The 20539-nt window shown below is 33.4% G+C and overlaps 1 protein-coding gene across 10 annotated transcripts in view; it reads right to left on the reverse strand.

Annotated features, from left to right (window-relative positions):
* Positions 1-20539, reverse strand: part of dor (vacuolar protein sorting-associated protein 18 dor) — a 138802-nt gene that overhangs the window by 13289 nt on the left and 104974 nt on the right. For 7 of the 10 annotated variants that reach the window (XM_076510671.1, XM_076510674.1, XM_076510680.1 and 4 more), the window contains 3 exons: positions 13392-13532; positions 10509-10640; positions 9998-10079 (listed from right to left, as the gene is read on the reverse strand). In XM_076510671.1, coding sequence (XP_076366786.1) covers positions 9998-10079; positions 10509-10640; positions 13392-13532 — 355 coding nt within the window. The remainder of the gene's footprint in view (positions 1-9997; positions 10080-10508; positions 10641-13391; positions 13533-20539) is intronic. The other 3 variants (XM_076510677.1, XM_076510679.1, XM_076510672.1) reach the window with 1 other exon arrangement.

Raw genomic sequence — 20539 nt, forward strand, 5'->3', positions numbered from 1 at the left:
ATGCTGTGTTTTGTTTCAGAATTTTCACACAAAATATTATCTGCACATAGGTGTCTCTAATATTCAAGTGGTAGATTACAGAAAAAAGAGGTGGTGAAGAGTACCCACCACCAACTCTTGAGATACTCTTTTCAGTAATGGCAAGAACACATTTAAAACAAATAAAATATTACTTTTTCGTAAAAGTTTAGTCTTCAAGGAATGTATTTCAACAGATTTGAGAAAAAAGATATAGGTTTACAGATGGAAACTAATAATAATTTAAACACTGGAATTGGAAAACTGCTGAACAACAATAAAGGAAAAGAAAAACGACAGAAAAATAGGTGAAAGAATCAATGTAACAGAATATACACTGAGTAAATATTAATCAAGTTAAATATATGTTAAAAATTATACTTGACATCTCTTAAAAAATTAAATATTAGACCAAACCCTAATCAATATGTATATTATACAGTTACAAAATTTCATGCACATAAAAATTATTAATCTAAAAGTAAAATCTTCTCTATATCCTGTGAAATACATGTAAAATAATACCACTAAATCTAAATGTTGAAGTCAATTCAAGAATAATAAACATTTTACGTAAATATTACTATACATATTGACATAATACATAGCCATACATAATACAATGTGAAAATGGTAATTGAAGTCCATGACACACCAGAATGCAAATATAAAAACAACCTTAATAAAAAATAAAAAGTCTAAAAAAATTGAAGGCAAGTGAGCAGTGAAAAGGGTGCCATCTGATCTAAGACATGTCTTGTGCTCCTAATAATGGAGGGTTACTGCATGTTTTTTGCATGCTAAAGGACCAGCTTGAGATTATAAAGGTAGGTGCAGTGGAAGGTTGAGAAAAGCTAGCATGTCAGAATTCTCCACAATTACAGGTTGTGCACCCTTATAGTGGCTAAGGAGATTCAAAGATCTATTGTTTAGCTGGCAATATGGTTATTGCTGTTACAAGATTATGAGTTTGAAGTAGTGCATAAATGGGGAAAAAATATAAATTCATTAAGCAGGATTACAGTAGAAGACTCAATTAATAATTCGAAGCAAGTGATCATCAAAACCAAGTACATAAAAAAAAACTTAGTGAATATAACAATGAAGTGCCTTGGGATGCAGATCATATTAGGATATAAAGGAGTGATACAACAGTAAATTCATTAAGAGAAAGAGTAAAAACTGAACATGTGCCAGTTTTTGTTCTATGCATGTCCATGTAGAAGTAGCTTTATATTGTGAATGTTCTTTCTGATTATTTAATATTGTGCATGTTAGTAACATAAAGCTTGAGAAATAAAATTATCAGTACTTATAAAGATACTCCATTTCCTGCACATTTAGAATTTGCAATAACTGATAGTACAATAAATGACTATTTAGGGAAAAATAATGAGAAGAGATATTAAGAGTATTTATGAATCATGTATCAAGTGTTAAAATGTAATGCTAGTCCACACTTAATCCTGTGTATACAGAAGGGTCAAAGTGTGAACATAAACTTTTTTCTAAAGAATTACATTCATGATTTAATTAAACCATTTTAAGCTCATTGTATAACAACAGGTTTAGGGTCAGAACAGATTACAATTGAATCTTTTATATTATCTAAGTTTTAATTTTTTAATTTCCAAAAGAAATATTGACACAAATTCTCAACCTTCATTTCTAAGCCATATGAAATATTTGTGCTGAACTTCTCATTTCAGACTTTCTTTCAACTGTAAAATCATTTTTAGGCCAAATTAACTAAAACACACACTGAAGATGTTGACAAGCTAGAACGTAGATCTAAAACATCCAATTTCCTTGCTGTACACACAAGTACAAATGTTATTTCAAAGTTAACAAAATAAATATTGTAATTACTAGGCTTAAAGAAAATACAGACAACTGCATTCCAACCAGCTGTTAGAGGATTAGTAGGAAAGTTGAACAGGACTTTATCAAACTGTTGTTACAAAATTACAAATCAAATCAGAAGACATAATGGATGAGATTATAGAGCAGCAAAGAAATCCACTAAGCAATATCCTTTCTTCTTATTACTTGGCAAATATGTTGTAAATACACAAGATATTAGCTCCATGAAAAGTGAATTATATATTAGATAAAAATTATACAGTAGAAATATTCCAGAGAATAAAGGTAGCATTTAAAATAATACATGAACATTTGACTGAAGGTGCCAAAAGTAGAGAAACTGTTAGATGAAAAAGCAAAAGTCAATTAAATATGCTAGAAGACAAAGTATTGTTATATATCCCCATTTGAAAGGTTGAAAAAGTAAAATTTAGTGATAAGTTTCCTTACAGCATTTCCATAATATTTATGGTGACTCTTGTAATAGGACAAAATGCAAGTATCATTCTGATGGAAACTAGAACAGGTACAGTACTGGTAAAATAAAGAAATTTTATTTTATTAGATGCTAGATGGATAACTGTAGAAGTATACCATTTTCAAAATATGATGAGTTATTAACTTTAATACAAAAAGACATCATCACTTTCAAGAAAACCCATAACTGGGAAACAAGCGTTAATTTTAAGTTTGTTTGTTTTATTGAATGTTAAATAAATATACTCAAACTGTCCTAAATTTTAAAGTGATAAAACTAGAGGGAAAGTAACTAATTAACACCACCTGTTGTCAACTAGTGGGATACTCTTTTCCTAATGAAAAGTGTGATCAAGTGTCAGATCAAAATATTTGCATGGCTGAAAGAACAAGTATGTTCAATGATGAGATTCAAACTTGCAGATTGCAAGTTGGGCACCTTCACCACCAGACCATGCAAGTTTTAACAATGAAAGAATTACAATTTTACCATGGTGAAGTTTCCAAGTGGCACAAACAGGATTACCAGAAGGTAATAAACAGTTAACTAGAAAACGTTACGAAGCAGGTGATCTTTTGGTAGAATTAAATAACATTACAAATAGTGTTTGTAGTTCAGACAGAAAATGACAGAAAAGAACTAATTAATGCCAGAGGAAGTATTTTAAAACTGTTATTTGATACTACAACCCCAGATGATTTAAAGGAATTAAATGAAAGGTGGATGGTTAAAAATAGTTATCAAAAAATATGATACATTTATTAAGAGTGCAGGCTACTATAATGAAAACATTAAATCAAACTTTGGAAGATTTGCATAAGTGTCAGAAGTAAAATTATATATCAGGTCATCCCATAAGTAATGTCTGAAAATTTAAAACAGAAAGTGGATCATCATTTCTGTCATTGTAGGTTTTAATGACTAAAATATGTAGTAAGATGTGTATAAAAATGTCCAGACAAATAAAAGAAACTAATCCAACTCCACTTTTCAGATCATTAATCAAATAAACCCTTATGAAGATGGATGTGTCTGAGGAGCACATTAGGCATATAATGCTTTATGAATTTAAAAAAAGGTAACAGTGCAGCAGAAACTACACAAAACATTCAAGGTGTGTTTATGATGCAGAATCTCTCAATGAATGAAAATGTCAAAGGTTGTTTCAGAAGTTCAGATCAGGTGACTACAGCTTAAGTGATGTGCCACAGTCAGATCGTCGTCCTGTTGAGTTTAATGATGACTTGTTACTGGCTGCACTTGATGAAGATTGTGCTCTAACAGTTGAAGAACTAGCACAGAAATTTAATTCAACCCATTCAACAGTTCACAGTCATCTGCAAAAGCTTGGAAAGGTGTCAAAACTTTGAAAATGGGTCCCCCATGATTTGACAGAAGCTAAGTTTAGAGCAAGAATGGATATTTGCACTTCTTTGCACTCTTGTGAATGTAACTCACCTTTTTTGGAGAGGTTAGTGACTGGAGATGAAAAATGGATATTTTATAAAAATGTGAAGCATTGCAGACAGTGGCTAAGTACAGGTAAACCAGTTAAAGCACAACCCAAAATGGATCTCCACCCGAGGAAAGTCTTGTTAAGTATTTGGTGGGATATTATTGGTGTGATCCACTTTGAGTTGCTGCCATTCAATTTAATGATTACACTTCTATTGTCAACAGTTAAAGCACTTGGATGCTGCATTGAAAGAAAAAGAGACCTACTTTGATCAATCGTAAAGGTGTTGTGTTACACCAGGATAACGCACAGTCCTATACAGCAAGGATCACATCTGCAAAGATTGAAGAGCTAGACTGGGAAAAACTTCCACATCCTTCTTATTCTCTAGTCTTTGCCCCAAAGTTTCCAGAGCTATCTTGATGGAAAAGAGCTTGGAATACATGAAGATGTCAAACTACCCTCTCTACATTCTTTTCCTCCAAACCCCAAGAATTTTATAGAAGTAGCATTCAGAAGCTTGTGAATCATTGGCATGAAGTAATTAATAATAATGGAACAAACATTATTGATTAAACAACATTAAAAGCATTTTAACTCCTTTCTTTTTTCTGTATCTAAAATCGTGCATTACTTAAGGGATGACCTCATATAATGAATGAATTAATACATGGAAGAATATAGTAAAAGATGATACATTAAGTTAGAACCAAAATGTTAGTTTTTAATGCAATATTCAAAACAGTTAACAGCAATTAGTATTTAATACAGAAAACAAAGGAATAAAACTAGTTCAAGCACTCAATAAAGCAGATAAACAGCAACCTCAGTTTACAGTTCCTATGTGCTAGTAAATCCTATGCACTCATCCATCACAAAACCTGTCATTACAGCATAAATATATTTCCAATTGGTGACTGTATCAATAGGTTTCAGAAATGTTTTCTGTAAGGAAATAAACACAGGATGATAGGAATCAATCAAGGCCTTAATGTCAGTCATGAAATGTCAGTTCCACTGTGTCAATGTGGAGGAAAACCCTTCAGTTACAACCACATTGTTTTTCTTTTTTAGAAGGAAGTCTTTCAACCTCCATGAATTCTAAGTGGGAAGGTCTCTGTCAGTAGATGTATATCCAACAGATTGAAGGTGAAGATGAATGATCGTTCAACATCTCAGGGCTAAATAAGATGGACCCAAGCATACACTAGAATCTGGGGCTGAAAGAAGTGAAGTCAAGCAGTCACCAAAAGGAATAGTGGGAATTGAGACAGAAGCAGACATGGACCTGTAAACAAGTTTATCCAACGAGGAGAAAAGATTCTGTACATAGTTTGAAAACAACTTTATTGGGGGCATGGAAGGATCTATCTGCACTCCCATTGAAGAAGCAAAATGTAATGCAGCAGCATGTGCCCAAGAAGGAAATGGTAGCAATAACTTCCAAGCCTTGGGGAAAGAAATGTGAACAGTTTTCAAACACTGTACCTCTTTTACTTCCATCCATATAGGGCAAAAACGAAAGTATAAGGGGTGAGAGCCACTAAAATTAATACAATGAGGGTCTAGCTTGCACTTGTAGGCATCACGGTCTTTGCCACCAGAACAAGCACATGGTTCTTTGACCAAACTGCTGACACAGGAAACATTTGAGAGGGTTGGGAATATATGGCTGTAACTTAGAGTTCAGATAACCTGACTTCACAGTGGAAGGTGAATGTAGTGATGTAAATGCCAAAATCAGAAAACTTGTAGGCAGCAAGTGGAGATATGCCTCACTGCAGTTTTCTTGGGTGGAGAAATCAGAGAAGATATCTGACTCAGGGTTGTTCTTCAAGTTCCTCACAACAAAAACTACTCATGAGGAATTCAAAGTATCATGGAGAGTAATCTCAATAGATATATCCCCAATGGCCTTTGAATACAAGAGGAGTTCCCTGTGCTTTGGAGTGGATGCTTCCAGCAAGATTTCCATGAAACATAGAATCTTTATTGACGTAGGAGAACTAGCAAGTCCCTCTAGGCCCTACTGTATAGAAAAGGGGGATATTTGCCCTAAAGGTTTGTCTGAAAGAGAATGTAATATGAGAAAATGTGGTCCAGATGTAAAAGAAGGTGAAGACTGCTGTTCAGGGTCTTCAAGACATGGTTGTTTACCAATGTGCTGTTTTTTTGGTTTTTTTAAATACACAAACACCAGCTTCGACACAATGTTCACAATACCTGTTGAGAATGTCCAATACTCTTACTTAGTTGACTACTGTCCAGCAGGACCAGCCAATTGACCCTAAGGGGTCACCCCAAAACAACCTGGCTATAGGAGTTCAAGGCCAAAGTGGTATGTTGGGGTTAGACCCCTCAACCACCAGGATCCTCTCACTCATCTCCTTCACAGGTTGCCACATACAGCAAACATGTTTAGATCCTAAAGAAGGTAAGCTGAATGTACAGAACCTTCTCTGAGAAGTCCCCTCACCAGGTACAGGAATCCACTTCAAGGGGCTAGAACAGAAGAACAGAGAACTGGAATCAGAAAATTAGTAAATATTATTCAAGGCTATATTTGAAAGGGGTAAATAAAGTCAAACTTGTAGAAGAATGACTTAGGTTATATCTCTCTCTCATGGGAGTTTCAATCTTCCAGTTATCACCTACCAATATCATCTCTGGACTGGTGACCATTGTAGTTTAAGTAAGGTGAATTAGCTATGTGAATGGGTATGGAAACAGCTTTCCTACAGTATGTGAAAGAAGTCTGGTTTAATGATCACAACAGCACTGTTGGATTTCAGCACCTCTAGGACCATCTTTTCTTTTTGGCTCATCTTAAATTACAGAAATAGTACTACAAGAAGGCAATGCTAATAATTATTGAAAAAGAAGCTAAATGCTATAATCAGAGTCTATTCAGAATTTCACTTTTAATGTAAGGTTAGACCTCTACTGAAAATTTAAAATGTTTTAAGCTTAAAAATGAAATCAAGTCCTCTCAACAGTTATGCATCACTTACAAATTTTACTAACCAACATGTTGGTGTACTTATGTTGCCTCAACTGTCAGAAATCTTGGAGATCATTTAAAAGAAAATCTTATCTTAGGTTCAAGAACAACTCAAACATCATTTGAAATCTACTTTGTGAATGTGACATGTTCAAAATAACTGGTAAAGTTTGAAACTAAACTATGCTAATGGTGAAGTAAACTCTTTTGAGTCTGACTCAAAAGATTATAAGATTAAACAATTAGCAAAGTACCATTGAAACTTTAATTATAATTTAGGTAATTAAACTTCTTAATAATGTTTATTAAAACTATTTAAAAGTATAAAATGAAACAGTTCAACTATTTTGATTGAAGAGTTGGTCAAAAATAGAAGAAATGTGGTGCAATACTTGTTTAATATTTTATCTTCTTGTGAAATACCAGGTTTGTGCAACTTGTGGACACAAATTTCTAAGCATGAAGAGCTGACATCTTCAGTAGTTTAAATATAATTTGTACATTTTCTGTATATTATACATCAATAGAGATTATACCTAGATTATTTAATAAGCATTTATTAAATAATAGTGGTATCAGACATAATGGAAGAAGAAAATATTTTTTGCACTGAATTATTTAGTAAATAATTTACTTTTCTGCTTTTCTTAGTCTGGTAAAAAAATTCCCCTGGAATTAAAACAAACGTTTTACAAAATATGGGTCATAATAATATGTACAATGTACCAGTTATTCAATGCTTCACTATGGTGACAAAATCCTAAAACAGATGTTGAATTGGACACTACTGAAGCTCCAACTTAGTGTAAACATCACTGAGTAAACTGCAAATCAGATGAAGGCAACATGATAAACATGAAGAAGTAGTTTCATTACCTACACTACCCCAGATGATCTGAGATATACAGTATTAAAGTACTGTGAAAAATTAAATAAAATCATAAAAGACCACCTATGTTAATCAAAATTCCTTAGATTCAAATGTTTATTGATCTTATGCTGTTATAATACCTTTTCAGTCATATATATTTTGATTAGCTATTTTTGTCTGTTAATGTTTCATATAAATTCAAAGTCTGCTTAAATGTAAATGGTTTATTTGTGTTTTACTTATGTAACAGTTAAGAAAACATGATTTTCACAGTTTCTTATTAACAATATAAGAGCAAAGTTTGTCAATTTTACCAGTCATGTAGCTCTATGTAGCTAAACATAGCTCTAAATTTACTGAGTGTATTTTCATAAAACTCGGCAGGTTGTTAATAAATGTTACAAGCCTGTTGTTCATAAATGTCAGAAGTTTGAACCCAATGTGCACTAACTAGATTTGGTGGACCAACCCTGTATTGAAATAGGGATACTGACTATAATTCTGAATCTTCTATGTGTATTGTCCCCTGCTGGTACAGTGGTAAGTCTACAGATTTACAACTCTAAAATCAGAGGTTTGATACCCATCAGTGGACTCACAGCAGACAGTCCAATATGGCTTTACTATAAGAAAACAAACAATCTATGTGTATCTACACAAAAGATGACAAACGTTTAGCAAAATGTACAAATCTGTTATACATAAAAATATTTGTACTAGAAATATGTCTGTAAATTGATGATGTCAATTTGACTCAGACTAAAAAGTTATAGCATAAGGTAATGTCCATTTGATGAATAGATAATTTTGTCTATCATACAGTTTGCATATTGTATTTGCATAACCTCTAGAACCTCCAAATTGTATATTTAGAGATTTTTTAGCATCCTTGTATATTTAGCAACTACTTTCCTCTACCATGAACTTTCACTTAATCAGCAACGTAGAGTGAAATGAATAATTGACAACCATAATACCATATTGAATGGTATTCTGTAAAAAATCATGGATTGTGATCTTTGATCTTCATCTGTCTGCAAACTAAGTCTTTACTGAATCAGTCTGAGTAAATTAAGATTTCATGTTAAGAATAAAAAACATTCTTCATCTTTCATCATAGAGCATCCTGAGTGAATGTGAACATTTTCTACACTGAAAATTTATTTCCAATAGATACTTCCTCTCATAACAAACTTTGCAAGTTAAACTGCCCTCTATTAGCACAACATTTTACTCATCATGAGCTTTGATACTCCCCCACTTACCTAGATGTATGTTAATGTGAGATATCTCTATACTAGCATGCAAATAACATGCAGCAACTCTCCACTAACAGGAGTGCAACACTAACCTTATTGTAACTAGCACCCTCTCTAACCTTGCAGCTGTCAATCACTATAAAACTGAATAATAAATAAACTTAGTAATCCAAAAATTGTTTAATTTTAAAATCTAAGTTCAAGGGAAGTCCAGTGCAATCTACACCTTGATCAACATATTAGTTTTGGAGAATTCCTCTCCTCAAGAGTAACTTTGAACAAAGCTATGTTGGTCATAGTGAAAAGTATCAAGCATACTGGAATGTGGGAATCTACACAAAATTAATTATCTACCTATTTAAACTACCTACAAATAGACAAACATGTATTGTTTAGAGCACCATAGATATTTCAAACAAACCAATCAATTCCCATTGAATGAAAGATACCTGCAAGAACAATGAGCATAGAATTCTAAAATATACACATAGAGGAGAATCTACTCTTTCTATTGGTTGTATACATGTTGTCTATCATCCATCTAAAGTTAATTACCAAACTATCTTGAAGGTTCAGTTGGTAAACTTGACAAATATATTAATATATCAGGAAATGAAGAAAGTACAATGTTTAAATTTTAGATTTTGCTTTTGATTATGTATAGTTTGTTGTTTCTAAACAGTTGGAAAGTTTAGCAGCCTGTTTTAAAAGTTGAAAAATTCTAAAGTGTAGAACTGAAGCTCAGATGCAACATGTGACACAGACAGCTGAATTTTTTTAATTTGTTTGAAATTAAGAAGCTAAAACTTAGATAAAATAAAAAATTAAATTATAAACTACATTTTCATGCCAAGTTTACTGACATATACTAATCAATTTAAATGTAACATTGTAAAAGGTCACGATGTGCTTTTTGACCCAGGACAGAAACAGTTATAGTAGGAGATCAAGTTTTTTCTTTTAGCAAAACAACATTAAGATGGCCACTAAAAGTAAAACAGACTAGCTTTACTGTTAATCATACAGAAGTAAATACTCAAAAGCAACAGACCTATTTTCAACCATAACTTTTTTCTCAATTCTTCATTGTCTTCTGGTCTATCAGCATTCCTCTTAGCTAACTGCACATCAAACTAAAAAACAAAATAAACTACAAATTGTATTATAATACTGCATGTTTGATTAAGACAATAACTTAGAAAATATTTAAATATGAGATAAAATCAACAAGGTTAATTGAAGATAATGACAGTGCTTTTATTTTCCAATTTAATTTTGAGAAACAGATTACAATCTCATAAAACACCACCAAAGCCATGTCTCTAACAAACAGTCACAGATATTTAACAAAAACACATTTTGTTTTTATTTTAATAAGCATTATTGCAGTCATAACATTGACTTAAACCAACATCTGCACTTTTGATTTTCTTACATTTTACAAAGCTCAATGAGATATGTATGTAAACAAAATGTGTTACTTATTCAGTGCCTCAAATCACCTTCATGTGTATCTAAAAATAAGATTATTTAATTTATTCACTATATGCCATATAACTTACCTTCAGAGCCAAATCAACAGCTTCCTCATACAAACCCATTGTTGTATAGATGTGAACACAAGCTTCATTTTCTTCAACTTCTGAGCACAGTCGAAGAGCATATTTCAAATCATATGAAACCATGCTTTCCTCCTTATTGAGAAAAAAATCACATCCTTATGTAGTACATTTTTAGAAGTAACTACTATTATTCTTACAATGCTAAGAACAGATATTTCTTCTTTCCCTTCTTATATCTGAAATTCTACAAGAGACATAAAATATAGTTCTTGCAGGTACAAAATAAATATGTAGAGTTTATACAGAATCACATATCCTCATATAATAAAACAAACAAGAAATACTGCATCTAGCAGCAGTAATATCAAGAAAATAAGTCCACTTGACCTCTGATGTCACAGAAGAGAAATCTAGTTGACCTCAAGACACCAACCTCCAGAGAGTGCAGCAATACTGAATGATTTCATAAATTATTAATATTTTGTATTATTTTCTAGCATTACTAATAATATTTTCATTTCTCAACATCTATCCATTTTAAAAATATCCAGTAAGACATTTCATCATTAATCAACTTGAACAGATGAATGGTAATTCTATTATTTAATTAATTGTTATACTGTCATTAATATTTAAAACAATTCTCACTCAGATCACAAATAATGTAATATCCTTACTGTATCCTTTAACATTATAATTCATCCCAACACAACTTACCATTAGCAGTTATGGTCAAATGGGCCACAGTTGAGTTTAAGAGTAGCCCTCTGCTGTCATTAATGCTCTCAGATAATAGAAAAAAAAGCTTGACATGCTTCAAAAATCAACATTCTGAATTAATAACTTACCACCTGTCCAGTACTAACATGTCCTGACCTGTTTGATGATTGAACATCTCACTGAATGGTCCTGCCTGATGCTTCCAATACTCTAAAGAGTTTAGTTTTAAAGTCATACTGCTATTTTAAAGCATCATTATTTAGTAGGCTAAGCCACCTTTTGTTTTATTTAAGGCCAGTTCAAAATCACAGAATGTATGGGTAAGCAGTGGCCACTAAAGTAAAAACAAACTGATTACACAATGAGTATAAAAGGTCATTTTCCAAGCCTGGGACTCTACATCTAAAGATGACTAAGCTTCTGCTTGTACCAAAGACATATGGACCTCTCTTATATATACATACATATAATCTAGTAACTTTAAGAGTCATTCATAAGCATTTTTATTTACTATTTCCTGAATGCATCATAATTAACTAGATTTTTTCAATAGCAAATTATCTTATTTTCATATCTTCTGTCTCATCTTTATTTATTAATATTCATTCAGTTTATATTATAAATTTGTGAATAGAACCACATCTCAGATGTTGATATAATATTAATCTTTCCAGATATTCTTCTCTTAATGTTCTTTTCAATAACTGGCAAAAATTTTTCATATATCAACCATTTAGCTCCTAAGAGTATATTTCTTTCAAATACTAACTTATCAATTTTTCTCCTTGTTTATCATCCAATATCATCAGCTAGACCATTTAAATCTATCTCAAACCAGGGATTGTCTTCTGTATGACACCCTTTGTCTCCATTAGTTACTTCTGGATTACATTTTTTTTTTTTTTTTGAGTCTCCATCTTCATAAGAAATATTACATCATTTGAAATTATTGTCACTTGTAGCATCATCATTGGAATCTTACTTCTTGGATTTGTTTTCACTAGAAGAATCAACCTCATCAAATATACATTTTTCTTCAACTTTGCTAGTGACATCTTTTCTTTTTCAGTGGTATCATTTTGTTCTGATTGTTATCATCATTAATATTTCTTCCTCATTATTCTTATTACATTCTATATAATAGTGCAACTTCTTAAATGCAATGAAAAGTAACAAATTAAGACAAAAAAGTATCACACAAAGAGTCACTGATATCATATGTATTTACATGTCCTAGGAGATAATACTGGAACAGAATCAAACTTTTGTCTAAAACAAATACATTACATGATAATAAACAGTTAGTAAATAAACAATTTTCATGAAACATTGGAAAATAAGTTAGAAAAGAATACCTAAAAACTTAATGTTCAATCAACAATGTATCAGACACGAGGCATTTATATATACATCCTATAAACCACATGAAAATTAAAAAAGATGATGACCTGTACGCTGTTCAAGCAACTATGTAAAAAAGATAACATTTACAACATAGAAAATTCGATTACAAACGAGGTACTCATTAAATAATTAATGAAATTACAATATAAATATTCATATGCCTAAAAATGCTATATAAGAGAAAATGTTTTTGTAAGGATAAATGTTGCTCACAGTTCTCTGGCAATCTATTTTTTTGTACTTTCACAATCATGGTATGTTCGAAAGAAACACTTTTTTAAAGTTAAACAAACCAAACCTGTATGACTGAAAATGATGGTGAGTTGGTTCAGAACTAGTTCTAATGCTTCAGGACAGCAGTAAGGATGATAACTTATTTGTTGATCCAAGCATGATCTTTCTTATTATTATTTACAGTCAAAAAGTGTTCTAGCACCTGAGATATGATAATCAATACTTTATGATTAATGTGGGTGAAAACATTTAGTAATATTAACAATTTATGACATTATCTAATGTGGATGCATCTATTGAAGAAGCATCCACCAGAGGCTCCTATGCATCTAGTCTCTAGGGTATACTACTAATGGTAATCAGGTTTAAAAGTTTAAACTTTCTTTGAATACTAAAACATTTTTTAACTTGATAAAGAAAGTGCATACAACTTTCCAAATAAACTGTTATATGAAATGTATATGACAGCCCCACAACTTTAGCTCTTAAATTAGTGATAGACCAGACTGCTTTTGAAAGTGTTACCTGTCCTTGTAAAATAAGATAATCCATTAATTTATCCTTTTGAAGACGAGCATATAATGCCAACAAGTAGTTATGAATAGCTTGATCTCTGTTTTGTAGTTCGTTGATACAAAATTCTAAGTAACGAATAGCTTCACTACCCTGAAAATGAGAAAGAAACCTGTGAAGAAAAAAATTAGTTTTCTTGTATCATTTTAAATTAATAATCCTTCTAAGGCTAAATCTTATAGAAAATAACTGGTATCTTATGTTTAAATGTAAACAAGTTTACAGTCAAAATGTAATACTTTAACACACTTTAAGCACTACATGTCAAGCTTTGAAAAAATAGACAGTTTCAAGAATCATTATCAAATATGTCACAAAAGAAAAATTAGATTTTTAAATTAAATTATTAAACAACTGAAACCAAATAAAAAATAATAATTTTAACAACAAAAATACCAAGTTTGTAGAAAATTTAGCTAGTAACAACCTCATTATAATGGTTCTGAGTATATTCAAGTTGTGTACAGAGATGCTGTAAGTGCAGGGGGATGGATCACCCTATTAAACCAAGTACATGTATACAATTTAATTAATTATTTCACCAGACAATGATCTTGGATGTCAGAGCAGTCCATGAAAAAAAAAAAATTCTTTCTGATATACCTCAGCTACCATAAGCGAAAACATATTTATAAATAGCTGCTTACCTTACATTTCTTGTGTTTCATTGACTCATCAAAATATCTAGCAAAGTAAGTACTGAGAAGCAGCATATTGTTGGCTACAACAAATGCCAGAGGATAGGCTATCCCCATAAAATGCTGTATACTGTATGTTAAGAAAACTGGAAGCTGCTGTAAGATCCTTAGAACAGACAACCCTCTTGCCAACCACATTGCAAGAGGCAGAAAAACCATCAGGGTGAGAATGGTATGCCAGTGATGGCTCACAGTATCTGCCATCTGTTCCTCTCCTAACTTTTTCCTCAGTTAGAATATGCATTTTTGTAGAATTACATTTACAGAAGATCTTGAAAAGTCTTTTCTTCAGTTTTAATTGTTTAGTTATATTCCTATAATCTCTCAGTATTGTTAAAATTGAGATTAAATATCTATATATCCAAAAATGTTATAAAAATACACAGGTTTTCATAGGGTGTCCTAACCTTTTCACATGACTGTACTTTTCATGCCATTATAAGCTGTTAAACATTTGGGGAATGTGCAACTCGCATTATATTGTTGAATTACGTTATCTCTGAGCTGCTCATGTGCATGCTTCTAGACATATTATTATATTATCATAATTTATTTTACCTAATCTAACCTTAACACTCCTACGAAAAGACGTTTTTAGTCCTGATTTCTTCAAGCCCGTTCCCCTGGCTGTGGTTTCGCTAGATAGTAGATAGGGACAGTGGGAATCTCGTTAATCCATTCATTAATGGATTTAAATGGCAATTTCATTTAAATACAAAATTATTAGCCTAATATTAATAACCTTTCAAGTTGCTCTGGGGCCTATTAGGCCCCACTTTTCGTAGGAGTGTTAACTAACCTAGAGATCCCTAATTTTACATTTTAGTTACTTTTATAATAATAATAAATAAAGAATAAACATGAAAAACAAGATATAAAATACTTATCCACATCTTATTTTTTTGCTGTTAACTGTTGACAACATTTAATCCTACTTTTTTTTAATACTAATGGTGGTAATGCATAAAATACTTTCCACTTAATTACATAACACACTAAAGAACATACAATAATAACATGCAAAAAGTACACAATTTTCCCTAGCCATCACAATTTTTCTAGCTTTCTAACTAAGCAACAAGAGGTGTTACAAATTCATCGAAGTTAATCATCTTTTTTGTTGAAATAAAGCTTGTAATAAAAGAGAATTTGCCATTTTTCTATACAGAACACAATACAATATAATAAATCACCTGCTTGGTGGAACCTCAGCTTTCTGTTGATTACAGATAATATAGAATTAAAAGTAAGAGAGAACTATTAACACATCCTGAAAGAGGGAATGTGACAGGTAGGTGTGGGAAAAGGATACTAATTTTCTATTTGATGGTTCTGTAACTAAACAAAGTGGGAAATGATAAAAATTGTGGTTTGCTTAAGCAATGACGATCTTATAGGGAGTAATATACATTAAATTTTTTACTCTTTTAATAGGTGGTGTATAAAATGAAGACAAGATTCACAGAGAAAATATATCATGTTTCATACTAGAGGAAATTCAAAATTTTTTTAAAATAGTTCCTTGTAGAATTAGGAAAATAGGAAAAGTAGTTTAATAAAATTTGAATATAAACTGCTAAAACCTTGTGACATATGCAGTAAATGACACCTGAGCCAATAGGGTTAATAGATAATTGCCATATAGTCTTGAATCATGATGAAATTATTCACATTGCTAGTCACATCGGTTTGTCATCTCAACAGCTTGCTTTGAATGTTGAAACCTCAACAACTATTGCTTTAATGACACTAATTACCAAGAATCAGAGTAGTCTTGGTTCATTTCAAGCAGTATGGCTTTAGCTACTGAATGTACGTAATGTGAATTGTTTTTGACATCTTTACTGCTGTGCTTGCAACAGGCTTTGTTCTATGTCACAGCACCTAAAAGACAGCAAGAAGGTACAAAAGCTGGAAAAAAGCTTGTGGTAAATGTACTTCTTCAAGAAGTTTTCTATACATAATAGCAGATCTGCTGAAAGATGTATGTGTATAAAAAATGACATTCTCCCTCCCAATGTACCAAATCTCTACACAAAGGTAGGATGAAGCTCACACCACTTTCACCTCAGACCCAAGAACCGGGGAAATCAGAACCACTCTGATTACCAGTTGTGGCACAAGGATTAGCTCTGAGCTATTGATCAGTGAACTTGACATCTGATATAGATAAAAATGTCTGTCACATACAATAAACTTCAACTGTGAAATAAGTAAGGACCATCCAAATTACAATGCAATCCCTTTAAAAGAAAGGATAAGGGACAGTCAAGGACAGAACTGGAACAATCCCACATACCACTACTATGATCTACAATGTGGACAAAAGAAACTGAGTGAAGGGGATAGAAAATTCAAAACCTGTGTTGGGATTTATGTTGAACAGTTCACTCTACCGATATTAACACAATGGTAGGATGAAGGTTCCCAATCAAAGGGGTAAACTGCATTCTGATGTCATTAGTTATCTCAATTAAGAGAATATCCCTTCATCTACACTCATAGAACATAACTTCCCAACTCTGTAACTGAATGTTTATTGTGTGGAACTCATTCAACAGGGTTCTTCTATGGTTAACCACCCCAAGTTGTTTGGAACTGGAAAGTGGTAAGGACACCACTCAAAGAAAGGAGGGTAACACTGTGGTGAAGAGTCTGGAGAAATGTCACCACCTAAGACAGTGCAATGGATGATCACAAAACCTCATTTTGAAAAGCAGACCAAACTAAGTAATTCATTCCAGGCATGGCAAAGATGGGAAGTAATCCCCTTCTGCTTTACCCATGCAGACCATGAATGGTACAGTCTGGGATGTGCATGTTTATGAAACAAAATATTACAAGCTCATGAACCTACAAGTAACCTTACGGAACACTTCATTTCAATGTTGAATACGCAAAGCCATGGAAGATAAAGTGCAAAATACCGTGCCTGGGCAGTAAAGAATTTGTGTTAAAGAATATCTGGTCAGGCACCACTCACCATAGAGGAGGATACATGAGATAAAGAACTAGGAAAAGAACCCAGAAAAGATAGTACAAATAGAAACTTACCAGTTAGAGTTATACTTAAATCTGAAGACTAGTTACAGGTGGTAGACAAAACCTTGACAAAGAGGAAACTGCTATGTGATGTATATTGTGAGAGATGAATGTACTGGGTGTGGTCCACATGCTGGATTGTAGAATTTCTTCCACTGGATGATGAAGACAAGAAGCAAGGGGAAAGTTAGGTGTCAGATTTAATGAGAGACACATAAAACAAATTCCAGGATGAAGAAGTTAGTGAAGAATAAACTAATCAAACCAAAAGATGAACCAAATTACAGGGGTAGAAGATGAAAGATCGTGAAGAGAGGAAGATAGCCAGGGGATAAAAAAATTGGGAATATGTACCACAGAAGGAAGCAGTATGGGCAATATATTAATGAAAACCCTTAACTCAACACAGAAACCTATGTGGATTTAGTCAAAGGCAAAAGGTAGCAGAAAGGAAAGAAAACAGAGGAACAATCCTTCTGAGCTGTCAAGGTCTTTAGAAGAAAGGAATAATCTGGATGAAGGAGAAAATAGGTAGGATGATGGTATGTGAAACATCACTGGCAAACAAATCCAATCGTCAATGTCTACAGGCTAAGAGAAGAAGGAAATATGTTTTAAGGAAAAGATGAAACATGGAGCACAAGGAAAGTGGTTCAAATGGAGGAAAAGTAACAAAATGGAAGACAATACTAGCATCTCAATTGGAAGCATAGGTTGCCTGGAAAGGTGACATATCTGGAAGAAATCCATGAGCATGAAAAAAAAAGGAAGTTAAAACCTCTACAGTATTGAGGAAAATGAAAGATATGGGATAAATATGCCCTTTAACCCAAAAGTGAGGAGACCGAAGATGCATGGTCACGGAGCCAGATGAGAGATTTCACCACATAAACCACAGTACGCTAATCAGCAGGAAATCCCTAGCTGTAGATGAATGATGGTATACTTTCCATTTGTCTTGTTACACTACACTGAAGACAGGCAGATAGAACTAGCTAATAAGGAAGCAACTCAATGTGTGAAACCATATCTTCTTGCCAAAGAATGGACTAAAGCCAGGCATGAAGATGCAGAACATGAAGGTTTGGAAGTAGGGTATGTGACCGAGATTGACAAAAAGGTAGGAAGAGGGACAGAAGCAGAAAAGAGCAGTTGTAATAACTGAGGAAACAAAGGTTGTGCTAACCAATAAAGAGCAACCAGGAAGACCAAACAAGGCATGGAGTGAACGAGAGAAATCACTCAGTGAAGTAATCAGATGGTTGAGTAGACATAAAGATACTTGTGTGACCAGTCCCAGCTGAAGGCATTGATTGCCAGAGCCTAGAAATGAGGTATAGGTGACCAAAAGAGAGTTAACTTATTACTGAAGTTCATAGCAAAGAGATCCATATAGGGAGAACCTCACAAATGACAGAGATCCCTGAATATGAGGGGATCCAATGCCTACTCTGTGGGATAGATCTGGTCAGGGAACAAAAGATGATCTGTGATCAGATTGAAAGCACCTGACACATAATAAGATGAATGTGATGTGCATGGTCCCAGTATAAGAGATCCAATATGCCAAAACAGAGAGTTCTGGACTGAATGTCTCCTTGGTAGTTCATACATGTCACCATGATAGAACTGTCTCAACAAAAATGTTCATGAGATGAAGGAACTAATGCAACGCTTGACGTAGAGCTAGAAGTTTAAGAACATTGATACGCAAAGCAATTCTGTCTTTAGACCAATGGCCCAAAGTCTCCTGGTGATTGACCCATGCCCCCATCTCTGAAGGTATGTATCCATGAAAAGATTTAGAACTAGACCCAGGGGAGGAACTGGCATGCCTGACAATGTAAGGGATTTGTCCAACCACTAAAGCAGATTGCCTTGCAAAGAAAGAGGATCCCAAGCAAGGTTCCACTGATCATCATGAAGCACCCATGAAGGCATCCAAAATGGACTTAACTGAGAAATACCAGCAATATTATCTATGACAATATCCTCAAAAGCAATAGAACCTTTTGAGCAGTAAGTAACTTAGCCAAAAAGGTGTGGCAAAACACAAGTTCCATTCAATGAAACTGTAAAAGGGTAGACTAGGCCTAACTAATATGAGTATTGAAAAAGACCCCAAAATGGAAAAGGTATTGGGTGTGTCTGAGGAAAGATTTCTCCTGTCTGAACAACCAAGTTCACTAAGCTGCTGAGTATGACTGGTTGATTCCTGTTTGAAATGAGTCTAAAAAAGCCAGTCATCAATATAATAAAGAAATTGCAGCCCCAGAGTATGGAGATGTTGAGGCAAAATATGTAAGGTGCCATGGCATGTCTGAAAAGGAGAGCCTGAAATTCATAAACCATCTTAAGATAAACAAACCAAAGATTAGGATGAGACTGAGATGAGATGATATTGGTATATATAGGTAAGCACTGGAAAGATCTAGTTTAGTAATCAGAGTGAAAAAAGATTCCTTGGTAAACTGGGGTAGTAAAACAAGGTGGTTGAGGAAAGATAAATCGATTACTGGCCACCAATCCCTGTCTTTCTTGAAGACAATGAAAAGTAAGAATAAAATCCCCAGGAAGAATGGTGAACAAGATCAATGGCTCACTGCATGAGTAATTCCTGAACCACTTCAGACAGATGCTGCCTGGTCATGGAATCTTGAGAAGGAAGAAAGGGAATGGAGTAGGAAAATACAGAAGGTGGGAAAAGAAACTGGACACTGAATCCTTCTGATAGAACCTGAAGTACCCACTGAGTACCAATGAAGGAATATCAGTGTTTAAGAAATATGAACAGTTGAGTTCCCATCAAACCTGAGCCCACTGGGTAGTTGCTTGTGGCAATGGGAGTGCATTATGAAAGAAACGATGAGAATAAATACCCCAAACAGAAGGGATGGAGGAGGGCTGGGAAGGGAAAGGAATATGAAATTAATTGAAAGCACATGAGGTTCTGATTGAGACAAACAGACTATGGTACTTGTAAGGGTGGATAGTTGTTGGGCCAATGTCACTCTGAGGCTCTAGAGTTTCTAGCACTGTATCAAAAATGCAACAACTCAAAAATGGGACTAAATATAAATCCCCACCATATGTAAAAGGTAAAAAGCCCCAAGCCAATATGGTATCACAACCTATAAGGCCTCAAGCAAAGAAGAGAAGGGCAAGTGTACCTCCAGGAAACTCCTCAGAATGTCTGGGGAAAACTTCAGATAGGATGTTTATGAAAGTCAGCCAATGTGACAGACTAGTAAGGGTAACACAAAAGCAAGAATATTGTACAAGACTGACAGATTACAGGATCCCATTCTGGAAGATGGGAATAAGAATAATATGGGAATAATAAGAAAACCAATTATGCCT

The sequence above is a fragment of the Tachypleus tridentatus genome, chromosome 7, assembly GCF_004210375.1.
Source record: "Tachypleus tridentatus isolate NWPU-2018 chromosome 7, ASM421037v1, whole genome shotgun sequence".
Taxonomy (NCBI): domain Eukaryota; kingdom Metazoa; phylum Arthropoda; class Merostomata; order Xiphosura; family Limulidae; genus Tachypleus; species Tachypleus tridentatus.